Genomic DNA, 26580 nt, shown 5'->3' with positions numbered 1-26580 from the left:
ATCAGAGTGGAGGGGGAGCGACGTTAATGTTAGAAGAAAACATTAGGAAAAACCTGCGTTTGTTCATTCATTTAGTCTTTATATAAGTCTCATCAAACAAGTGTTAATTTCCTGAGAAAATAATGACGCCAGCGGTAGACTAACAGAATAACTAAGTAAATTAAAGCTTATTGGGAACCAGTCTGAACATGAATGGTGTCATTATTCTATAGCATTACACTGTGCAGTCAACATTAACCACATAATGAAAAGTTAAAGCAGATGGAAACAACTATCCTTGCTTAGAATAATGCACCAATCAGCACATCTGAGGTTCATTACTTAACATGTTTAATCTGTACGTAAAAACCAAAGAGTTATAGTTTTTGTGTAACGTTTCTGTCATAAAATAACAATGATTTCGAGTCATTGTGATGCTACGCTGACATGTAATTAGGTGATCGGTGTCCCGTACATCTGTTTCTGCATTGTGTAAGTTTGTGGTCCAGGTATGATCATCCACTAACACTTTACGCCACTAAGTCACACACCACCAACTATTTCACTGAGTGTGGTGAAACTTAGTCAGAGTTTATGGAGAAAATGTTTTTCCTGATGGACAGTAACGTATAGCCATAGTTGCTGCTAGTTAATGTTAGCTTAGTTTGTTAGCGGGGCTGCCTGGACTGAGCTCAGAGCACTGGGGAAGTATTAGTGGACAGGACCTGGCGAGCTTTCCCCCCCTGTTTCCGTCTTTATGCTCATCTAAGCTAACCTTCTCTTGACTCCAGCTTTATTTTTATCGATCTTCTAATCTAACACTCAGAAAATGTAATAGGTCTATTTCCCCAAATGTCAAACTATGCTTGTTTTGTGATTAGCGTTGACAGATGATGAAAAGGTCAACACATTGAGAGAAATTTGTATATACGTACTCAAAATCATTACTTTTTTACTTTATTATACCAATTCCTGCAATAAATGGATCTCAGTTTTTGAAAAAGACTTTCTTCCTTCGTGACCGTTTCCTCATTTTCATCTGACAACACCATTTGGCAGCCCGGCAGGACTGTGCTTCCAGTTTGACAAACACTGGTCGAGTGCCCATGACATGTTAGTTGGTATCATGTGAATTTTGTACTTTGAAGTTAATCAAAAAAACAACATCAGTTATTGGTTGGAAAAGCAAATTGGACCCACTGCTCCATAGGGCCTCCATCTTTCATACTGAGACTGGGCTTGAGTCTGAAGTGGACACTTGAACTGGGAGGAAACCACATCTGGAGCTTTTTTATGGCCACATTCATTCAGTCAAACACAACAAACCACAAGACAACATTCCTAATGTTGTATAAGTACTGAAATAGTTTATTTTTTCCTTCTTCTTTTACATAAAACAAAGAATATCAGCAATATACAATTCTCAATCTGTACTGCTAAGGTGACTGTCACACAAGAACATCACTGTTAATGGGTTCTAAAAAAAAAAGAGGGAGAATAACTGTAATAGCGAGTAACGATATGTGCAATTAATGGTGAAATACACTCATCAGTGCTGAGTACAAATACAGGGCATTAGAGTAAATGTTAAAAAAATACAATACTCTTGTGAGAGTCATTTTAAAAACAGACGCCATGCTCCATCTACCCGTATCAGTACAGCCAATCTGTTTCCCTGATCCGTTAACGTCTCACCTGTGTACGCTACATATTTCATTTATTAAACCTGTGTGTTGCTATTGGCATGAACACCACTTTAATCTTACATTTATTACCTTCAACATATATACATGTAGCAAGTGAGTAAAGATTCAAAGAGGTAAATCTAAAGGAAGATGACTAATGATATTGTGCAACATGACAGTGCTCCATAGTTCTACATCACATTAAACTGTAGTGTTTCAAAAGAATATGGCTATAGTCACCATGACAAATCTGATATGTCCATTTAGTTGCATTCATTTTGTGTATATGTGATTAGCTCAGAGCTGTGTTTGGCAATATGCGTTTTGGCAAATATCTATACATGAGAGGCGAGGGAGCTGACAACAGTGTGAGGGGTGAGGAGAAAACATCGCAAAGCAGCTAAAACCGTCAAATATGTCAGGATGCATTCAAAACACCAACAAACGTCACTATAAAGGACACAGCATACATAATAGAGAGAGAAACCGAGCAACCGTTGTGAGATATCTTACAGTTAAATGTACAGACAAAAACTGACAAGAGGAAAATATCGAGTTCAGGTAATATCCTTTAAACCAGTGAAATGGTTTGGAGGTTTGCTTATTAAATCCACAGCATCTATCAGAGACAATAAATGTATATCTTTCCCTGAGCTAGCACAACAATGTCCACAATGTGCCTAAACAGCAGGTGCTTTATATCTAAGGTTACATGCAAAACTCACTCCTTTGTCCTGATGTCATAACTGTGAAAATATGTATGCACATCGCAGTTCACACATGAGTTTCATTACAAGATGTTACAATGGTATGAAACAGGTGTGAAGTCAGACTCACTGTGGATTATATATTGAAAAGACAGATTATGTGTTAAATGTCAACACTACTATTTTTCACATCTTGTGATGAAACTCTTCATATGTTTCATATTTCATTTCTGTGGTTAGAATAAACCCAAGGGTGGTCGCATGCAGGTTGATATTAACATTGTGACGATAAAAAAAAAAGAAACAATGTTTCCAACAAGATGGTGCACAGTTTAAAGAATCACATTACTTAGTCAGGTATAGAGCTCATGAACGGCAATCAATAGTTAGTGCTGTACATACGGATGGAAGTCATAGTTTGTAATCTTGAGTTTATAAGTTTCCATCTGATGAAAGCAGAATTAGATTTTCACATGAACGTTGATTAAAATGTCTGGAAATGCAAATGAAGGACACTAAATAATTTTGTTCAACAGGATATTAGTGGAGGTCTTTTAGTCTCTAAAAGTGACTGCATCTGGTGCCATTATGGAGGTCTCGTGGTGAATTAGTTATTAGCCATTTTCTTCTGGCTCACTGTTTTGGTTGTACAGCCGCACAGTAAGATAAACCCACTCTATAACTGCCTTCGCCAAACGACAAAGCTACCGAGTGGCTGGTTCATAAAGTTGAACAGCAAACAAAACGAGTTGGTGGTGACCATAACAGAGATAAAAAAAAGAGACAGAATATTATACTTTGTGTTTGTAGAAAGGATATGCTGATGTTTATAATATGTTAGCTATAACAGCTTTGCAAGGCTATTATTAAGGTGAGCATTTTGGAGCTATCGTATTTTGTATTTGTTCTAAATTAAAACACGTTACACAGGTTTTTCCATTCATTTGAGTAAGGGTGGTACATTTTGGCTGGTAACACGTATAGTTATGTCATTGCAATGTAAAGCAGCTGCTGGCCACAAACATTATCTTAACCCAGGCCTGCATGCGTTGGCTTGTGTCAGACGATTACAGTTTTGTTTCCTTCTGATGGAAAAAACGAATTATAACTTGTGCTCAACTCCTGTCCTGTGAGACAGCAGAGTTTTTTGTTTTTTTTAGAAATTCAATTAGCAGCTCACACCTGATGCCAATGAGCTGCAGACCTCCAAAATGGCTGCCAGAAGGTTCATGACAACACCTGAAAGGCTACTCAGTATCTCAACACTACACCGAGCACAGGTGAAGCTGACTATGCCAAGCTCGCTTGTTTTTCCAGTTCTGAGCGTTTCATCCTGATACACAGACTCTGTGTGCAAACTGTGGGATTTAGGGATCATCCATTCATCCGTGTGTGTGTGTGTTCGAATGATAAATCTTTTCTTCAGGTTGATTCAGCAGTCAGCTTCATAAACTCTGAAATGGGAGATGCAGAGCAGAATGAGATCATGTCTAAAATAAAACACAGAAAAATAACAAATGCTGTTTATAAATAGTTTTTTATAATGACATATTTAGAAGGTGGTGGTGAAAGTAATGATAATACAGACTTTGGTTTCTTGAGTTTACAGATGCTCAGTAGTGAATTTCAGTGTGTGTTTACTTTTGCAGAAATGTTTAAATCATATATTGCAAAGCAATTTCTCAATAAGTGTGCCAAGATTCTGCACATAATGCACACAAGCAATTTTATTCAAAGGTACGTCAGCAATTCTTTCTGCTGACTGCAAAGCACCTTAAATGATAGTTTATCATGATTTCAGTTGTATTAAAGTGTAGTTTGAGGTTCAATTAACCTGATCTGTTTCAGTTGTACTACAAGAGCAACTGGGGTTTAAATGCAAATAGAAGTAGACAACTTGTGATGTGATTGCAGTGTGCAGAGATGATATTTAAAAAAAAAAAAAAGAAAGAAAGAAAAGAAACTGCACCGCTGCAACACATACACACCTACTGCAAGCTACTGCATACCAGGTTACAATGTTGTAGTATTAAACATTTGCATGAGTGTATTTCTGTACATAGAAAAGGAATTAATCACTAATCCAAGCGACACAGAATCTATATGAGTATTTTGTGTGTGTGATCCTGATGAGCTGCCTCAAACCTGCAAAAGTCTACCACACACACACGCACATGTAGTAAATACCAGCGTTAATGTACTGTAGTGAGATGCAAATGATGTTTGGGAAACTTGTAATTTGTTTAGTTGCCACCATTAAGTGTTAATTCTGCTCAGTAGGGATAGAATTGAGTTGAGGAAGGGGAAAGGAAAGGTGTGGCATTTTAAGTATAATTTTAAGTTTAACTCATTGACATTATATAATTAGTGGACTTCTGGGACTGTAAAGTGTGTAAAAATGTCCAGAACACAACCAAGTGTCACTGAATGGTCACAGTATTGTGGCGGCATCAGTGGAAGTGCTAAAAACTGCAGTTCCTCAAACGTCCACCTGAGGCTGGCTACAGTCAACGTGTCAATCTCCGTAATCACTGTATTAAAACGTCCAACTTCACAGCAGTAATAAACATGTTTACAGCCTGGTACAAAAACATTTTTGGTCTCTGATCTAATTTCCCTATTCATGACAACTGTACTGAGGTTAACTTTCTTTTTAGCTCACTCGTTCAAATCATATTAAGGCTTAAAGTTACGCATAATTAACAGCATGGCTGCTTTGATTGAGGTGCTGTTACAAATGATTTACTTGAGCACCCAGGCAACCTTCGGCTTGCCTCAGGTCGACCAATGATCTATACCTTTGTCGATTTTTAGATTAGCCTGGAGGCCAAAGAGGCCAGAGCCACCAATTTTGAGCTTCAACCCTGCTCTTAAGAAACCTCTGGGTCACATCACATATTGGCTGTCCATTCTTTATACTGTCAATGGGTTGCACTTGATTTTGACTCCATTTTCAAGCAAAAAATAGTGGCCTGAACTAGAATCTGTGTCTGAAAACTTCTGAGAAGACACAGACAATGAAGTAATAAAGTCTTTGATTGATTGTTGATTTGATGAGCACTACCTGTTCAGAAAAAAACTTGAAATCAACGATATAGACCATAAACTAACAAGGAAACTGTTTATTGAGGTAATAAATCAAATGAGAAGTTGGGTCCTTTTTTTCAAAAGCTTACATACAAACTTGTTTTTGCAGCCAATGCTGGCCACTAGAAAGAATGTAGGTTTAGGACACTTCTGCGTTGGCTTCACTTTTCAGACAAAGAAGATCTGTCCACTCATTGTACTGCCATTTCCTGCAACAATAACGTCCAATTGTATTTAAAAATGACTCTAATCACATGATTTATTACCTTAGTAAACTGTTTCCTCGTGATTTTATAGTTTGAATCGCTAATTTCAACTCCGCTTTGTAAAATATGGTCCCATTTAGAGAATAAATGGGACCATAATTTAATTTAATTTAAAATAGACGATAAAACAGGGTATTATTCTGGGTGTGGCTACCTTGTGATTGTCAAGTTTCTCTCAGTGACTCACAAAACTCAGATCAAAGTCAAACTAATGAGAAACATGTTTTAATGTTCTTTTTAATGAACGTTTATCGACGGTCGCCATTTTTTTCTTTTTTTTTATTATTTCTTGAAGCTGTGTTTGATAGTGACAGTTGAGGAGTGACAGGAAAGGACCACATGGAATTGAACCTTGGGGTGATGAAAGACTTTGTACATGGGGCACATGTTCTACAAGGTGAGCTACTGAGGCACCCTGGTCGCCATTTTTTTCTACCTGAAAATGGAGTCAAAACCAAGCACAGCCCACATCGCAGTACATCACCCAACAGCTCCAAATCTGCTCACCTATGGCTCCAAAAAACCCAGATGGCATTTCCCATAATGCCAAACTCGAGGATACAGAATGGTTGTCCACAAGCCAATGGGTGTCATGTCATGGTGAGTTTACTCTTGGTTTAACTGTGCTGTTTTTACAGTATGAAAATGTAAAATTGTTGCAGCTTTCTTTTTAACTGTCTGAACAAGGACTCTGGAAGCTTCTACATGTACGTCAATATTCATTTATGAGTCAATAGAAAGTTGGACTGTTGAAGAACCTTTTAATTCAACCTTCAGTGGGGAAGAAGAACAATTAAACAAAATATGATCCTGTTTTTAGTTTTGACCTCAGCCTTTGGAGAGTTAAGCTATGATGTGAATTTGACCACAGTTATCTTTTGTATTCTTCAAGGCTGGAGCTCCAATTACACAATGGTGCAATAACATTTCTGTTTAAATTAATTTAGTTTGTAATCGGTAAATTCCTGCGATTCATTAGGGTCACTTTGACTTTCAGAGGTGAAACCCTAACCCTAACCTGAAAATAATTCACTTTCTTCTTTTAATATCCCAGCAAGAAAGAACATCTCTGTGTGAAAAACACCGTGGTTAATGAACAGTGATTTTCGTGTCTCTTAAACAAACATGTTATTGTGTGTCTTACAGATGGCGAGCTGAAGTCGTGTCTGTTCTTTCTGTTGGCTCGGAGTGGTTCGTGTTTTCGATTTGATATAGGTCAACTTCTTTGGTTCCAATCCACCTGCAAAAACCAAAGAATGAAACTCATTTCAGAGGTTTTCTTAAAAGTCAGATTTAATTCTCTCTCATGTAAAACAACAAACAGAGTGACACTGACAGAAAGCAAGCAAGATCATTTTGAATTCAAAGTGGCAGTAGATCTGAGTGACGGGAATGGTGCAACGTCTGACATCTTGAAAGATGACGAATTTATAATTCTGACTAAAGTACCATCCACCTCAGTTGGACTGAAACACTGTGCAAATGAAGCTAGAGTTCAGTTTGCTAGATATGGATTGACAGTTTATGGTTACTTAAATCAAACCTGCCAAAAGAATTCACTGTTTGTCAGAAGAAATGTGCCTCAGGAGACAAAGATTTAAAATAGCATTCGGTCTGATGCAAGCTTCGCAATGTGCACCATATCTGGGTCCAGATACTCAAAACTAACCATACACTCTAGTTTAGCAACTGTAACTTTGTGCTTCATTATAAAACCATAGGTCTGCGGTACAGAGACTGTAAGAGTGATCTAGAGGGTCTTAGCTTTGTATTTAGCCTTTCCTAAAACAAAACAGAGTTTTCATCTCTAATGCAAGTTGCAAATGTTGGCGTACCCAGCTAACTAACTTACTACCTAGAGTTAACTGCGAGTTACATACAAAGCCAAGGAGGCTTTTGTGGTGTTCAAACTGCATAGTGTTCTCTAAAGTCACGGTGATCATGTTGACTGGAAGTACTACAAGTCACGAGTGGTAAATCCACCACCATTATTATTACTGTAAACTGTATATGTGCGAGGATGGAAAACATTTTTATGCCCATATGCACTTCTAAATTAATCTCCCCCATCATAGTCTTTCCTAAACTGCACAGGTGAAGCCATGGGGCTTCACTCTGAAAACACGCCTCATTAAAACCAACATATAAAATGCATCTGCTGCTTTCCGTAGTCTATAGTTTTATATACAGAAATTTATTCCTTCAATTTCACTGGCGCTCTGAAACAAAATATCATGACATCTTCATGAATGCATTTCCCGAAGCTTCTTCATCTCCTTGAAGTGCTCCTTAGAAGGTAAAATTAATAGTGAATTACCAAAGCAGAACTTCCATTGCATATGTTCTTTTGCACCGAATCAGATATACATTCTAACTAAATTTTATGAGATGAGTGCTGCAGTTGAGCGGGAGAGCTTTCCATTCATTTGGTTAGAGCAGTTTTCAAACCCTACCTTCATATTTATTGATGTCACACTGATTTCAGCTTAAAACGATAAGTTATATTCTGATATGTTACAGAAATGAACAATATAAATTACTAAAATTAAGTATTTAGGTATGACAACAGCTGCCTCAGTGTCTGGATAACAGTGTTTGTTTTGTAAATGGCGCAGCTGACAACTCATTAACTGGTGAGTAGTTTAGCACAAGTAAACTCATATTGAAATACTACAAACATAACTCACAGAAAAAAGTTTAGCATAAAATATGCAAATATTGTTGCATGAGGCCAGATGAGTCCACCAGAGAGGAAAGAAAACCATACAAACATCATGTTTACTTCTGCAGTCCACTCATCATGCTTTTGTCTGCAGCGTTACTGTACCTTGTGGCCGTCTGGGTAGCCTGCTCTGGGTATCACACACACTGGCAGTCACAATAGGTTGAGACTGGGGTTGGATGGGCTGGAGGAAGGCCACAGTGGGGAAAGGCACTGACTGGATATGGGTCATGGAGGAGTTGGATAGGGAGTTTGACACCCCTGCATGGCTGCTGTCCTTAAAGCTGGAGGGTATTCTCCACCGGGGCAATGGGGATGGAGACACATCCTCACTGGAGGAACTGGGGACACTGGTAGGACTGAAGGACTGTTCTGGGGTTGATGACGATTTAGGGAGAAGGTGCAGGATGGAGGAGAAGAAGGAACAGGATTCGGGAAGGGGAATGGTCCCGATTCCACTATCCAACGTTCGCATCTTGCAGCCGAAGCCTGCGACACAGGGAAAACAGTTGAAGTGGCTCAGGGGAGCGGGAAAGAGAGGGAGCACAACAGGAATGAAACAACAGGGTAACCATGGTTGAAGTGGTGCAAAAGAAATATATGAACAGCTTAACCAATTGACAACTGATAGTTTTCCCTCCTTGTTATTCCTTCTACATTATCTTTACTGTTTGTTTGAGCTCTAAGCAGCTGATCCTTGTGTTATGTTTTTGGTTATTTCAAAGATGCAACAGATGGTTAGTCTGTTGTTTTTGTTACTCACTCTTTAACTTGGCTATGATTTCCTCTTAAAAAGCCAAGTTGAAAAATAGTGGTGTAGCACAATCTAGTTACACTTAAATGTGAGACAGGGTAATGATTCAAATCAAGCCCACTTGAACCACTGCTTTGTATTACAGATGCTGTTTTAATGGGTGTGTGATGACCAGCATGCATCAATCACACTGTGAATATGGAAATGTATATGAGAATGACAAATGAAATTTAAATACACTCCAAATGTGTATTTTATTTGCAGTATATGTATCAAACATAACCATCAAGCACACGCAGTGACGTCGTACAGTACGTGTTGTTTCTCAACTCAAGATTAAAGATGCAGAATTTTGCATTGTTCAGTCAAAAGATATTGACACTTGTTTACAATGACTATGTTTACACTATTTTTTCAAATATCAGCAGCTTCCACTTAGATATTCTGAATTAGACCTTATTCTGAATGTAGTGTTATCTGCATGAAGACATGTGAGAAATGGCGATATATTACTCTGGTCCTAGGATTGTTCTTTGGACATGTATACAACACATTCAAAATATATGTTTCAGTATGGGGTTGTTGTTTTTTTGTTTTTTTTACAGTTTCTGACATCGACTCTGGTTGTGCCTGGACGGTAATTCTAGATTTGAGTTACGGCCACTTGAGGCTGGCTACAGAATGAGTGAGTCTTCATAAGCCCTCATGTTGAAATGTCCAACTTCACATCAGAAATAAACATGTTTACAGTTTTGTTCTTAGTAGCTAATTTCCTTGTTCAGGACAACTATCTTTTTATATATATAAAAACTCAACCTATTCAAATTATATTAAGTTTTAAAGTTCTGCATGTTTAAGAGCGTGGCTGCTTTGATTGACAGGTGGGTGCTGTTATAGGTGGCTTGTTCAAGCACTCAGCCTGCCACAGGTCCACCCACAATCCACGTCTTTGCCAATTTTTAGATCAGCCAGGAGGCGTTGGAGGCAGGACTGTCAAGATACTGATGGCCAGAGCTACCACAATGAGCTTCAAAACTCTTCAGAAACCCGTAGATGACATGTTTAACACTGTCTATGGGTTTAACCTGAACTGGAGGAAATTTGTTCAAAGTGACAAATTGTTTGGAAAAAATGATAAGTTTGACAAAGCCTTTAGGAAGTGTGATAACATAGCATGACCAAAACCCATTTATAATAATCTTTTTATTTTTAGACTTCAGTTTCAGATCTACTTGGTTAGGTTGGAAAGAAGATCACAGTTTGGATTAATATATGTAATATATATGTTGACTTTTGAGCATGAACTGTGGTTTTCTGGCAGTAAGCCCTGAAACCAAACCTCCAACGTGCAGAAACCACCAATGTACAAACCTCATAATTTGCAAATCGAAGGTTAGACAGGACCATGGCCTTTTGCCTGTTTGCTGTCAGGTTCTAACCCTAACCAACTAGCAGTTTGGAAGGCTGGGGTAGAGATACATGCACAAAAGAAAACCTTCCTGAGGGAGAAACATCTTTGAATATTCTGAAAGACATCAACAGGTTTTTGGATATGTCTTTTGCAGAATAAGGTCAAAAACAGGGTATGCTGTGCATGTAAACATAGTCACTGATAAACCCATGTTGAAGATTTGAGTTTGTATTATTTAGATATTCCAGTGTGCTATCTAAAAAAACAAGGTGTGTCACAGCAGCCATCCGTCCAGTGAGCACAAATCAAAATAAGAAAAGATATCCCCAAGCTGTTGCCATGCAAGCTCATGGTTTAATCTGTACCCTGTGGCAGGAACCTGTAGGCAATCACACGGTGGAGCAAAAGCAACAGCTGCTCCCCCTTTATTAATTAAGACGTGCACACACAAGACTTCACACCACTCTTCTGTGTTTTCTGTGTTCAAGCCTTTCTTTACTTTTTTTGTTTTGTTTTGAAGCTAGAAAGATCAAATTCATTGAGTTTCTCAGATCTGTCACATTTCAAGTCATGCCAACAAATCTGAAAATGCAGATAGGGTACAGTTAAAAAGTTTAAACCAGAAATGTAGTCATAGGCTATTAAAACACTTAAAGTACTATACATAAAACTGTACTATAATACAGCCTGTTATACTGAAGATACCAACTACTCGCATCATATTACAACTGCATATGTCAGTGAAATCAGCACTGAAAGCAGCATTATCTAACACACAAGATATGCACAAATGGACACTTATAGCTAATTAAGAATTAGCTATAAGTGTCTGTCTGTGAGGAACCACTTGAGTTGAAAATGGTTATTGTTATTCTTATCCCGTTGTAAACAAGAACAAATAAGTGAATTGAGAAGACATAGAGCAGAGACATTATTGATTACTTTCGTCTTTAGTTTGAAGTTAACAAGAACCGCTGTGACACACAGTCTTCCCTGGAAAGGCAGAATCACAGAGGCTGAGAATTGATTGCCTCTAACATGGCCAGTGATGTTTTTGTCCTCCTCGTCTGTACAATCTGTACCAAGCCCAATCAATAACTGCTCGATGTCACAAGACAACACTGCAATATTTTATTTAAGACAGAGCACTATAATGTAGAATGTGATCATAATAATAACAATAATAATGAAGTGTTGTACTTGTCGTAAAACTGTTGATATTGCTGTTTGATAGATAGATAGATAGATAGATAGATAGATAGATAGATAGATTGATTGATTGATTGATTGATTGATTGATTGATTGATTGATTGATTGATTGATTGATTGATAGATAGATTTTTGGGACTGTTTTTCAGTGTGCAAAGGATGTATACGTTTCACAGAAGATTTGGACACTGTGTGCAATATAGAATAAGACTGTCAGATTCAAATCCACAGCCCAAAAAAATCTCTAGGTCTCCTTAGTGTAAAACTACTTATCGTTATTTTAATGTTGGTTGAACTGTACAGTACTTATTTTAGTTTGTCTTGCCTCAAGTTTAAAAACTGCTCTGGTAACTCTACATGAAGCCCAACAAGTTTATGCCAAGTCTGGATGGTATAATTTAACTCTCAGCTGAAGGCAAAGTTAATTGACTCAGTTGTGGCTTGGATGAGTGTGCTTAGCTGGTGCTGTGCTGAAATTTTAATGAGGTGATTAACCCCCGAGGGCAGGCGTCCGTCCGTATCAAACATGCTTGATATTTGCGGTGCCTTGCCGGGGGTGTCACTCTGGTCAATGAAATTTCAGCAAAGTCTGTCACTAGTCCTTCGTGATGTGGAGAGTTTTATCTGCTGCTATTTTTTTTTATTTAGTAAGTAACTGCAAAGAAATAAGTACCAAGTAAAGTTTTACTTCTTCTAGTTTCACCCCCTTACTCACTCATTCTGTGTCTCTCTGCCACCTTGAGTTTCAAACTACAAGGTAGTAAGTACAAAAAATGTTTATGCCAAAGGCAGCTGAGTGTTTTGACATATTGCAGATACTTTCTAATCCAAAGTTTTGGACTGACCCTGAAAACCTACCCAGACCGGATGCACATAAATCTGAAAGGTACCCAAGGACAGTCCTTCCAAACAGGGAGAAAACACCAATATCACCGATTAATGAGCAGTGCTGACAAAAAAGCAGCAATACACCAAACAGGTCAATTCTATTGTCAGCTTCTTCCAACCATCTTCAAAATCAGGAACTTCCTATCACCTACTGATATAGAAACATTCATTCATGTATTCAGGTCATCCAGGTTGTAACTCACTCTACCTAGATATCTCTAATGGCTACATTCCACTGGGCACGAATGCGACACGCTCTCTGTGTTTTGCGCGGGTGTCAGAGCAAATCGCAGCTGTTCAAGTCAATGGATGACATTTCATTTTAGCTCCGCCTACTATTTTCCTACTATTTTCCCACAGTTTTATTCATAATAAATCAGTGTGACATATGTGTGCATTTGAATGTGACTACGTAGCAGGCACTGAAACTAAATATATCACAGGAAAGACACAACAGACTGTAAACTACATTTCAACAATATTATAGTCATTTTAAATGATCCATGTACCACTAGAGAGAGCTACCATAGTTTGAGAATTACTGGCAAAGAGAATCCGGTCAATTTTCAAAATAGAATACCCTTACGATCGTAAAAACAGCCAAAAGGGAAACAATTTAACTATGTTGCATATTTACATAATTTGAAACACATAAATCAAGGAAAATGACCAATCGGAGCAAGTTAACAAAGTCTGGTGGGCAAAACGCTTCTGAAACGCTCCTGGTATTGTTTGAAATTGCATGGAAAACAGATAAAAACAGCGTCGTGGCTGCAACATGATGGATACGTGTCTGGTGGGGTTCTGCCATCAGGCTACATTTCCTGTTTACAACTAATTTAAAACTCTGAAGCCAGGTCATGAACAGCGTCCAAGAAAAGAGACCACATCACCCTTATTTTTGCATCCTTGCACTGGCTTCTCGTTCAATTTAGGATACATTTAAAAAAATCCTTTTAACTGACATTTAACATGTTTCTATTTTTTGTCTGTGTCTGTCTTTGTGAAACAAAAAACTATTTGCTTTTAAAGTGCTATATACATGAAATAAACTTTAAACTACCTGAACATTACTGTTCACTCTCTGCCTGCCTCTGTCTCCTGTGATATTATAGCGTACCATTATCAGTTCATTCAGTCATTTGGGAACATATTGATAAAATTTTATACAATTGGACTCTACCTGACTCAATTAGAGTGAGTGGAGGTGTATTGTCTATATATTGTATAGAGGTCTAAAGGTGTACACAATCTGTTTTCACGCTTTCCACCCAGATGAAGACCTTGTCGGGTCAAAACCGGCAAGAGTTTAAATCAATATGCCTGACTAAATAAAGGCTTTATATATAACTTCTCTCCTCGGTCTGCCTTAGGATGCCTGAAGACGGTTTTCTTTTCTGTGAGTTGTTTCATCTTCAAGACCACCTTAAGGTATTTTTGGGCTTACTTGATGGATAAGAAGCAATTTACACCAACGCACAGTCCTAATTAAAAAGAATGTATGTATGAGGAAACTAAAAAGCTCAGGAGAGCCAGACCCCTATTAGCTAAACAGACTATTATATATATACTATTTTTAAGAAATTAAAGCTGTAGTGGCTCAAGTTTAAGTTCATTTGCACTGATTTATTCTAAAAAAAAAAAAAAAGCATGTAAAATGCAACATCTAATAATAATCTGTTGCTATGGCACCGTGTGGGTGGCAGCCAGTTACAGTAGTTCTTGTAGCAGTGTGGGTCCACGCTTTCTGCCCAGAAGGGAGCTTCGGACCCCCGTATGGATGAATAGGTCCATCCTGATTGGATGAACCTGTACATGCAAATTGTTAGTACATGGATCTGTGAGGATGAGCAGTCAAGACCGTACACAATATTGCCAATAAAGTGTAAACCCTGCATGAAATACAACCGTGGTGAAATGGTTTGTATTTGCCCCAACTCAAACTGCCCCCCAAAACAAAACAATAAATAAATGCAGAGGTAGAACAAATAAAATGAACATAAATATGGAAGAAAAAGCACACGGTGACAAAATTCTGCATTTTGCATGTTTGTTTGACTGCTGATAGCATATTCATCATGTTTATGACTTACACATATCTGTCATATTTGGTCTTCATTTCTTCCTGCAAACTGTAAAATGGTAAGCACAGATAGAACCTTAAGGCTAGCATGTGTATATTGACACAGCTAACAAAGCCATTAAGTTAGCTTTGTTTTTCAGGTACTAAGACTTTCAAGCGTGGTCCATTACTATTTGTAGTTCTACCCAACAGTGAATAGAAAAATCTCACCTATTACAGCATCCTGGTTGGGGCTCTTCACTGTAGATCCGTTTTCACCATCTGCTCTCAGGTTCACCATCTGGATCTTTGTATTTTTGTAGAAGGAAAAAACAGACGTTGTTCTCATTCATACATGCACAAAATCTTTGCTTGGTTCTTGCGTTTATCTTTATGCTTTATCATACAATATACTCTGTAGCCAACTTTGACCGTGTCTGAGTCATAATGTGACTAATTAATGATTCTTCACTATTGGGCTTTTGCCTCCATCATTTTCATGGAGGAGGTGTCCATTTACAGTTTCACAACATATTGTTGCACTTTGTTGAATAATTAGTATATTATTTAGATGAATACATGGGATACAATGTGAAAACTATGACACAGTGATAGAGTTAAAGGTCTTCAGATAAGCTTTGGTAATAAAGGCCTAAATGATGAAACTATCTGCAAGAGCGTTTGAGGGACAGCTGGTGGAATTACCCTGAAGTACCTTTCACTTGTTAAGACAGGCATGTGTTTTTATGTTTTTAGTAATGATTTACAGTGCAACTCTATCCAATATATACTTGTTATTCAGTCTTTTCCACATAAAAGTACACATCTTTGCATAAAGACATTTTTGTGATTAGAACTAAACTGGCCGCATACTGAGAAAATAATCCCTGTTTTGTATTAAGTAATGATTTAGTTTACCTTTGGGTCCCCAATGTCAGTGTGTCCTTGTATCTCATTAAGGGACATTCCTGGGCACGGCATTGAGATGCATGCCCGCACTGCATCATGAGACTCTCTTCTCCCCACAGAGCTGAAAGAAAACAGTTTGTCAACAAACCACTACGTACTGAGATCATCTGATATTGACTCAATATGCCCAGAGTGATTTGGTTGAAAAATGACCCTATATCTCTTGAAACCTGGCTCAGTCCTTTGTATGAAATGTATCTCAGGACTAAGGACACTGACAGATGTGCCTAAGGCCACTTAATAAAAAACATTTGAAGCAGTAAATTATTTAATTGCCAATAAGCTATGAGGAAATCTGCTGGAACAAGCACTGGAGGTTTAATGTTGAGATTATACTGCAATAAAAGTGAGGATCTAAAAAGCACATATATTATGTAAAGTGCACCACAGTCAAAAGATTTCTTACCTCTCTTTTCCATCGCTTTTTCTTCTGTCTTTCTTTTTGTCTGACTTTGTCTGCTTTCCTCCCAGAAGCGATGTAATCTTTTGCTCCCTCTTGTCCTCTTTTACTTTCGGTGGGTCAGTCTTTTTGCTTGGAGCTGGAAGCTTACTCTTACGAAAACCAAACCAACTTGCCAAAGTTGAGCCAGATTTTTGCTTCACTTCACTGCTTCTCTCCTGTTCATGAGTCTTGTGCAAGTTCTCCTCTATACCAAGCATCACTTTCTCTTCGATTGTGGTTATAGTACTTTGTCTTTCTGGTTCTTCAGAAACTGGCTCACCAAAGGCGCTTGAAAACTGTTGCTCAATCTGAAGTCGCCTAGCCTGCTCTCGTTGTTGTTTAAGACTTTGAAGTCTTTCACTAGAGGACCCCAAATGTGAGGGAACTGCCAGACCCTCTTCAATCAAAAAGTTGTTCAAAAGGGATCGATTCATTGGGCAATGGTAGCTACTGGAGCAACTCATACTTCCTGGAAGGACATCACTGAGGGAGTTCAAAGAGCTCCCTGAGTGTGTTTTGATCTGGGTACGGACTTTTCCAGATCTGTTGAAGCTTGGTCTGTCCATATAGCGTGCACCAAAACTCTGGCTACGAGCCTTGGCCCCATTCATCCCCATTACTGGCTTAAGGGGAGGTCTGGTTGACACAGACACAGATCGTTTAAACAGCCAACCTTCCTCATCAAATCCCCAATCTAACATCACACCGCTGTCTGATGCAACAGCTTGAACTGAGGGCTCAGAATCCAGTGAGTTACAGCGGGTCTCAATCTTTCTGCGGGCTTTGTCATGAGCACCACATTCTTGTCTCATCTGGGGATCACATGTAAAAGTCTGAAAGGTCTGGACAGTTTTAGAGTTTGTATCATCTTTGTTATGTCTTCCGAAAACTAGGAAGGTACTGGTTTCCTGTCCAGAGATTGCCTCATGAGATTTAGCATTTACAGGAAGAGACATTTTTACAGCTCTTGAATTGGAACTCTGAAGATTATTGGCATTCCCATGATAGTAAACATTAGAATATGCCTGAGGCAAGACTTCTGAAAGTTTTGGCTCACTAATGCTCTGTTGGGATCTTTGTAAGACACTCTGACTTGGCAATATAGAGGGAGCACCCTTTTCATCATGGCATGTGGCACCTCTGTCTATAGATAACTGGACTGACTCTGAAGCTTGTGACTCTTGAGCTGGGACAGATGGTATCTTGGTTGAGAGGGAATGGTGGACTTTGGTAGGGATATCTTTCAGTGGCTTACCATCAGCACCCATTTGTGGGGCTGTGTACTGATTGTCTTTTGTTGTGTTGGATTGTTGTATAATAGAAGAAATCTGATTTGACTGTGGCTTGTTGGTGCTCAATGTTATCTTCCCAGTAGTAGAGCTTTGAGCTTGACCTGCAGATTTATGTGCTTTGGGTAAGCTGTCATCACTTGGTCTATGGAGAAGGGAAGTAGTTCTACCTGGTGGTGGTGGAGGGGATGGAGACCTAATTTCTGAACGGGTAACATCACAGTGCTGGTCTTGGCGTCGCTGTTTTCGTGGAGAGCAGGGTAAGTTGTCATAGAGGCTCTCTTCCATAGAGTCGCTGCTTGATTGATGCTTAGTGATTTGCAGAGATGATTTTGTTGGGCTCTTTGAGCAATCACTGATCCCTGGAGGTTTAAATGTCTTTGACTGCTTCGCAGGAGAAGCGAGGGGAGAACACTGCTTCACACTCTTGAGAGACTTGGAACTTGTTGACACTGCAATGTCTTCATCTTTCTCAATTTTAGATAATGCTCCCTTGCTTGAACCATGTGTTTTAATGAGGCTTGTGCTTTTGCCAGAAGGGTTTGACTGTCCTTTGGACTTGTGACCTTTAATAAGCTTTTGGTGGAGAGGAGAATGTGTATGTTTATTTTGTTCTTGTTCTCCATCTGCACTTTTGCTCCGTAGAATGAAAGCCTTTCTTGCAGAGTCACAAGGCTGAAGTTTTGGCTTTCTCTGTGGAAATTCTGAGATGGTGTAGTTCTGGCTTTGACTGTCAGCTTGACTCACCTGACCTCTGCAGTGAGGAACCTCCATTGAGGAGCTGCGCTGTCTAGCTACACTGACACAGCTCAGAGCTCTTGTTGCAGAGTGCTGAATAGAAGAGTTCACATCACTCAACCCTCCTTCAACTTGCTTGCTTACAAATCTACCCTGTTGTCTTTTGACTTGATCAAGTCTGGATTTCCGGTCAGTAGACCTTTCCTGGTTATTGTTCCTGTCACTTAATTTCATACCTGAAGTCTTGTGTTTTTCTAGTGAGCTTTTGTTTTTTTCTTCCAGCTGCATAAGGCTATCCGTTGGACTCACACCAGGTTTTACTGTGGGACCCTCCAAAAATAAGAAGTTGTCTGTGACAGGAGAGGAAAAATTCCCAGCAAGTTCTACAGAGTCTTCTTGAAAATTGTTGTCATCATCCCTTGTAACATCCAGCTTCTCCAAGCAAAGATCCTCTTTTATAGGTTCACTGGATACCTTACTTTGTAATTTAGGTGACTCATCATCAGCATCGTCCGAGTCTAGGGCAGTAATCCCTGCACTAGCCTTTAAAGATTTACTAGGGGCTACATGCTTGGCTGTACTCCCTTGTAGGCCACACTTGACTCCAAGTGAGTATATACCCTCATTGGAGGTCATACAGTCTTTGCAGTGTGGTACAGATGGAAGTGAGGATGCCTCTTTGGAGTTGCACATCTGGAGACACTTCAGGCCTTTCAGGATGTGGCCTTCCTTCCATCCCAGGTCTGTCTGCCCAGTGGCTGCAGAATGATTGCTGGATATTGAACACGCACTCATCCTTTTGTCCCGGCTTGTAGCACACTGTCCATTACAAGAGATATTTGTAATTATTATGTATCTATTATCTTATCTTGTTTTAACAAAAAACACAAAGATGCAGGCAAGTACTTTAGATCTGCATACTTCAAATTGAAAGAAGATGAAAGCTGAATGATACGCACCTGCTTGGAGGATCCACGTCCCTCTGCCCAAGTGTGGGAACCACTGGAGTACTCACTACAAGCACTGGATAGTGACAATTCACTGCCACTGCCACTACCACTACTACGTGGGCATGTTAGACTCAACAGGCTGGGCCACCTTCCTGCAGGAATACCTCCTTTGCCATTCCTTTGGACCTCCTTGAAAATAATAAATAATGCATTAATAAACAGTTTCACTAAAAGTAACATTATAAAGCTCAACTGACACTCAACTTAAGACCAAATGTTGTCCATGATAGGGTGCCAGGTGGCCAACTTTTTTTTTTTTTCACAATTTTTGATTCACACTTTTTTTGCTTGGTTATACCTATTGGTAAGTGGTAATACATGTGATGGACATATTGTTTAACCAATCAGAGAGCCATAATAAGTGGGTATACCTATATGACATATGTCAAAACTTGGAAGCTTCGGTGCAAGGTGTTCCCACCTTGTTGCACCAAAAGAAAAGAGAAACTACTCTAAAGTCATCTTATTTTGCCAATAATCCTAATGTTTATTCATTTTGTCTGATGAAAGTTTGAATCTTTTGTTTCTTAACTGGCCCCTGGCCTTCTGTTATTTTGGCAACCTGGCCCCCTGCCCTGGGCAAAGCAAATTAGGTATCACTGCCTTCAATAAATGAATGCAGTCCAGTAAATGACAAAAGTCACTGTTGCAGGCTAAGATTGATGCAGCATTGACAATAAAGGATACACAATTTAATTTATCACTACTGACAATTGTAATTATAGCTCACATTCACACCAATGAACTCAGAGTTTGTTCATCCACCTAATCTCTGACATTATATTCATCAGATTCTCTCTGCAGTCTGAATGATAAACACAACCTATGAGAATGCCTCATGGCTCTCCATTTGTCTATGTCACAGATCTTAAAGAATCAATATGCTGGATACATGGATGTCTCTTTCCCACCGAAGGCAAATTGAAGAATGGAATAAAATGTTCCACTCCACTAAATGGATAGATCCTGTTGTAAAATACAATGTGTTTTCAGGCATACCATGATTACTTTTTGGGAGCTGGTCAGTGAGACATTTTTTAAAGTGATGCCTCTGTTGTGACATGAAGGCAGAATATTCACATAGCACAGAGCCTCTTGGCTTACTTCTCTTCATTCATAATTCAAACACAACTGCACAGTGACTAAAGAGTGTGACTAAAGATGATGCTGTTATATTGGTCAGAGCCTACAAAATGAACCAAAATCAACATTCACATAGCGTTCTTCTGACTCAAATGATTCTTAATGACATCTTTCATTGGCTGAAAAGGACAGTTTTCTACCAGTGCCAGAGCGACCCACACTGTGCTCGTTAGTCATCAGTGACAGAGAAAATAAAAGTGTGTTGCAAAACTCTTGTTTGAATAGTTTAGTGTAATAATAGGCAAAAGCAGGACACATAGAATCTTGTAGAAAGAAGGGAGAACATTTTTCCCAAAGATATGAAAGAACAAGAAAGACCTCCCTGTTCTTTTTCTTTTTTTTTCCCTATGCAATTTTATTCATTTTTTATACAATTACTTAAACAGAAAAAATACTATTTTTTCCTGCTCAAATATGGGTACAAGGCACAACACAATGACAAGGACCAAAAGGGGACACAGTAATTAATACATGAATGACTAGATAAAATTAGAATAATAAAGTAAATAAAACAAATAATACATAAATACTTGGGATTAAAAGTAGACATTGGGACATTATAGTAATAGATGCAGGACAGTTATGCTTGATAAATCTGAAGCCTTTTTAGCTTTTTGAAATGTGTTATTAGGTGTTGACACCTGACAATAAAAGTAAACTTTTCTCAAGTTCGAGAAAAAACATCATCATCCCCCAAACAGAAAGTTGCTGATGGAGGGCTAGGTGATTTCCACAAAAGCAAAATCCTTTCTTTGTGCCGGGAGAGGAAAAATGCAATAACATCTGTTTCATTCGCATACATGCTTAGGGTCTCAACAGGGACAACAAAGATGGAAATACAGGGACAATGCTGCAAAAGTTTTAAAAAATGATGCCCCTAAAATGTTTGTATTTTGGACAAAAACAAAATGTGGCTAAGGTCAGCAAGAGTGTGGCTACATCAGTCACATCAGCTATTCACATTTAGGTATATTTCTGCTAATTTGGCCTTGGAATTATGGAGGATCTTAAACTGTATGAAGCTGGGTTGTATGCATGCAGTAGAAGAGTTTACCCTTTCTGATTAATGTATTGAATTGTTGATTTGGATTTTTCTGTTCTGTGCCACTACCTTGTCGTGACCAAGCTGCCATCTTATAATATCATAGTAATACTGAATCAGATCACAATTTAGAAGTGACTGTAATGTGATGGGGTCACTAGTGCTGTCAAACCAAATGAAAATCACACCCAGCTATACAGATTTACAGTTTTTAGCTTTTTCTTTTATGGCTGACATGGATAACATAGATTAGTCTCACAGCTCTCATCAAGCCTGATGAGTGTGTGCAGAACTAAAGAGTTACAATGAAGAGTGTCAGGACGAGAAAGGGGAGCAAAGAAGCAGACATTTCTCTCATATCCTGCAGTTGATTTATTCAGAAGAACCGATGGTATCAGTGTCTGTGTTTTAAATGTTATACTTTAATATAGTACTTCAGTAAACGTCGCTAGGTTTGGAAAAACCAAAACATGTCAGTGCTGAAATGACTGACTGGCCTGATGTCTGTGAAGGTTGTCAGTCGTCCAGGTCACCTTTCTTCGAGAAGGGTTACAGTAAATCTCGGGCAACTAGACTTGGTTCCAGATCCATGTAGACATTACATTACATTACATTACATTACATTGCATTTAGCAGACGCTTTTATCCAAAGCGACTTACAGCGGAGGACATAAGCTGAGAAAGGTGTAAAGGAGCACAGAGTAGTTGTTAGTTTACATTACATTACATTGCATTTGTAATTTAGACGTTTCATCCAAGAGGCTTTTTCGGTTTTGACTGGGAATCCCAGGTATGTAGATTCGTGGGATTGTCAGCAAGGCCATCGTTTCCACTTGGTTTGTTAGTGCTCCATGTTTTTGTGACAATTGTCATCAGAGTCGCCTCAGGTGACGTTTATGAAACAAAACAGTGGCCTGGCCAACGATCTTACCTAGACTAAACACCTGGGTTACCCACCATTCGGTCAGAACTGAAGAAATCTCTTGGATGAGAGGTGAAACCAGTTACCCGAGATTTAACCCTTCTCTGAAACCGATTATCCTATTTATATTATCATGCTTTAATAATGTATTTGACATAATTTTGGATTATCGTTTTATTATGACATTTTGTTTTTAATCAAAACATTAAGCAGTGTTTACTATATAATATGGCTATAATAAACCATACCATGCACACAATATTAGCTTTGCCTTGAAACACAAGGATTTGAGAAAATACAAAATTAAAATGTCATGCTTAATTATAATTATTAAAAGTAAAGCAAGGACTCTATGAATGAACATTAAGATTCTGGTACATTGATGTCTTTCAGAATTAGACAAGATGAGTGTTTAATGTTTTTGTAGATCCATTTATCTGCGAACGATTCAGGTTCTGTGCAGAAAGTCAAGTCTGTCACTTCGAACTGTTGGCACTATTCACTCGTATGCTGCAGATGCTGTTTGCAATGGTGCCATTTCCAATCAGAGGGACCCAAAGGTGTCAAGTGTTATGACCCCATTTAAAATAGCATTGATCGTTTTCATAGCTGCCATGGCCAGCTTCCTCTCAAAGTCATTAGTGTCATCTGTTAGCAATAATTAATGTGAAAAGGAAATAATTGCATAAGGGAGCTTGGGACTAAAGTGATTTGGTCCATTCATTGATATTCACCTATTATTTGATTATCCGAGCTGGCCTTTATTTCACAAGCACTGCGGGAAAAGGCCACATTTGACCGTGCTTGTGCGGATTAATCTGGGAACTAATTACAGTGAGCACGTCGAGGGGTATCTGAGATTTGACGCATGTGATACAGTTTAACAAAACCCTCCATCAGAGTGGTGCTCTGCTTAAAGTCAAGGTCATATTATAGGACTGAGGAGCTGATTTTTTCCCTCTCTTATAATATGAAGGTGAAATAAAATTATGACCCTTTGATTGCAACATCAAAATATTTAGACCCATTATAAATATCTGAGGGTTGGCTGAGCTAGTTACTCGGAAATCCATTTTAACTGAATTATTTCCATTTGCCATATGTCTTTGTTTATTTTATCGTAACCAATGTTTAGAGTGATGAAGTAAATGGCATGGGACCGGTGAGTAGTTTTTTATGTTTAGGATTTTTTAGTCTTTAGTTTCTTTAGGTCTCAGTACAGTTGTCATGAACAGGGAAATTAACTATAGGGACCAAAACTGTTTTTTGTACCAGGCTGTAAACATGTTTTTTTCTGCTGTGAAGTTTGACATTTTAATATGGGGACTTATGGAGATTGACTTCTTCTGTAGCCAGCCTCAAGTGGACATTGAAGAACAGCAATTTTTGAGTTTTTAAACTGTTAATTTGACCTCCACTATCTTGCCGTCACATTTTAAAATGTAACTAATCAAATGAAGGTGCCTACATGACTGATACTGAAACTCAATTTTACAGAAAATACAATATGTTATCTGATAATTGTATATATTTCAGATTCTACATGTACCACTGGAGGGAGGTTGCGTACCACCAGGGGTACATGGACATAGTAACATATTATGAGAACAGTGTCTTATATGATTGTACTGTAGTTTTGAGAATATACTAAAATCCAATTAAACTGACCTATTAAAAAAAGACTTTAAGCACCATCTGAAGATGGGCAGAAATCATCAGTTCCCTGAATAGTCTGTATACACCCACATCTGTTACATTTGCATTCTTCAAGTTGCTTTTGTCACAGTAAATAGTCACCCTTGGATGTATTCATTATCAAATCAAGCCAAAGCTCTAGCCAGGTTGTTTAAAATTTAAAAGTACATCTTTGCTGTGGCTGAAAGGAAAAGTAAGTGAATGAATAAATGTATGACACATCTATAATCTATTTGTGTAACTGTTTCCTGTTTGACTGTGAAAGATCCACGCTTGACTTTATGGTGCACTTTATACTGTATCCATTTATATGAAATGTGCTATGTGAGTAAAAGCTTTTCTTCGTCTTCACATAATTATTACGACCGGTGTTATTTATTAAAAGCAGTAGTGTAATGAGACTTTTAAAGGGAATTGTTAGAGAATTTTTAAGAGGAAGTCTAAATTACAAGAGGCTGTGTAAAATACTAACGATGTGGGCAGGAAAGATGGTCGAATAAGAGATGTTATGATGTTGCATTATGAGGCATGTATAAACCAAGGCTTTTAGAGCTTAGAGACATATACTCAGGACTGACAGTCAGCCTCCTTTGCTTCAGTTTTGGCTATTCGTATATCTGTGTCTCAACCTTGTAGTGCAATAGTACATTTGTACAATACACCTTTAAGAATTACAATATAGCTTCATGGGGAAACTACTGTGTATATTTTCCTCACATGAAGACAGAGCCACAGACTAAATCAGCATGTCTATGGCATACAGCATAAGAGGGGTTTCCCATATAGCATATGCTATTACGCTGATTTTATCCCGGGGGCACTTGACAGTCACAGCTGCATGACTTCATCCATTTTTATGTTGGACTTAGTCATGGAAACCTATCTGCTAGTTCTGGAGATTTCTCTACCAACTAAACTATCCTGGCATTTTCCAACTATCACACTGGAATGCAATATACGATCTCACCATCCTATCCTGAAAAATATGTCTGCTATGGCAATTCATCCACCATTTTATTCTTACTGGATAAACTTAAGTGGGAATCAAAAGCAAAGAAAGAACATTAATCCCACAGTTCGCCGTAACCCTCTTAGATCTGAGACTGGGAAACTGAATAAATGAGCTGAAAGCAACATATCATCATCATCATCAAAAAAAACTTTTTAATATTAGCAATGGCTTAAATCAGTCTACTAAATATTTTAGCATCTTTCAACTCATTGTTTTGCACAGCTTGTGCAAATCTAATAAACCCCCATAGGCTCATTCTAAGATAACATGAACACAACAATTCTTATTTTCAGGTGATTATCCACTAACATGAATATGATATTCCATTTCTGTCAATAGATACACTTAACAACACATACAATTAAACATTTTGTTGCACCAACATGTTGTTGTCTTGTGAATGAATCATCTTACCTTCAAATTCCCTAACCTCTGTAAAACTCCCCTGAATTCATCCGTAAGTACAAAGTGTTGTTTAACTGCACAGCAGGCGGTCACAGCAGGAAAACACAAATATAACTTTTCTCAGGAAGACGACAATTAACATACTCAAAACTTTGAAAGCAGTGATTTAAATGCAAGACTTGTTCTCCAAACTTTACTGGAGACAAATATAAAAACTGTAGTTCATATTCAAACTTTAAGCATGAGATAATTATCCTACTCTTCCAAAGTAGCCTCCTGGATAACTGGGAATGCTGCATTGGTGAATCAAAGAGTAACTATCAGAGCTGAATGCAGAGTAGGATATGTGACAGAAAGTCCCATCACATTAAAAGGATAAAGGATACATGGAATACTCTGTGTGGACAGGAGGGGTCCAGTCAAACAGATGCATTTTTCACACTTCCTTGTACACATCAGTATTAATTTCGCAATCAAACAATTCATGTAAACTATTTTCCTTCTATTTATTTTGGCTAATCAATGTATATTCTTTACTCATGTTAAATAGTGTCCACTCCCAGTGGAATTTGGGGGTAACACTGGATGGACAGTTTTCCTCCATAGGAAACAATCCTTATTAAAACCGTGGCAGTGTTGTATTATGGTTCAGTTAGAAAATAATGAAAACATGGAACTTCAATAACTTAGAGGAAAAGCATAAGATAGCAAAAGGAAGTTTAGGATTTCAGATTAAAAAAAACTGAATCTAACAATCCAAAATAAATCCAATGAAGAATCGAGATACACAAGAGGAAACAACACAGACAGACAAAGATGACCTGGCAAATGAAAGAGAGAAAACACATGGATAGACAGCTTTCCTGTTTTATACATAAATCAGGAAATACTGAACCAGAAACCCAAAACTATGATAAGATGGGAACCACTCTGCATAATTAAGGGTGTTATGAGATAGCACTACGTCATCAAGGGGGATTTAATTAAGTACCCAGTACCAAGTAGCCATCGGGATTAGCCACAGATCTGTCCGGGCCCTGACATGGCCACAGGTGGCTGGATCTGTAGTATCAGCTTGTTGGTTTTGGGCTTTCAGTGATCTTCTGTCACAGTAACAAAAACATAGACTACTACATACTATA

General features: G+C 38.3%; 1 protein-coding gene across 3 annotated transcripts in view; it reads right to left on the bottom strand.

Moving 5' to 3' along the window:
* Positions 1-1347: 1347 nt before the first annotated feature.
* Positions 1348-26580, bottom strand: part of LOC104920803 (nck-associated protein 5) — a 68665-nt gene continuing 43432 nt past the window's right edge. For 2 of the 3 annotated variants that reach the window (XM_019270987.2, XM_027285903.1), the window contains 7 exons: positions 19169-19348; positions 16147-19028; positions 15690-15801; positions 15003-15078; positions 8552-8935; positions 6869-6964; positions 1348-3825 (listed from right to left, as the gene is read on the bottom strand). In XM_019270987.2, the coding sequence (XP_019126532.2) occupies positions 3824-3825; positions 6869-6964; positions 8552-8935; positions 15003-15078; positions 15690-15801; positions 16147-19028; positions 19169-19348 (3732 nt within the window). In that variant the 3' untranslated portion in view covers positions 1348-3823. Of the gene's footprint in view, positions 3826-6868; positions 6965-8551; positions 8936-14802; positions 14842-15002; positions 15079-15689; positions 15802-16146; positions 19029-19168; positions 19349-26580 lie in introns of those variants that run through there. The other variant, XM_027285905.1, reaches the window with a different exon arrangement.

Source organism: Larimichthys crocea, chromosome I (assembly GCF_000972845.2).
Source record: "Larimichthys crocea isolate SSNF chromosome I, L_crocea_2.0, whole genome shotgun sequence".
Classification (NCBI taxonomy): Eukaryota; Metazoa; Chordata; class Actinopteri; family Sciaenidae; genus Larimichthys; species Larimichthys crocea.
The sequence above is the reverse complement of the archived record's forward strand: the minus strand, read 5'-3'. Positions and strand labels throughout refer to the sequence as shown.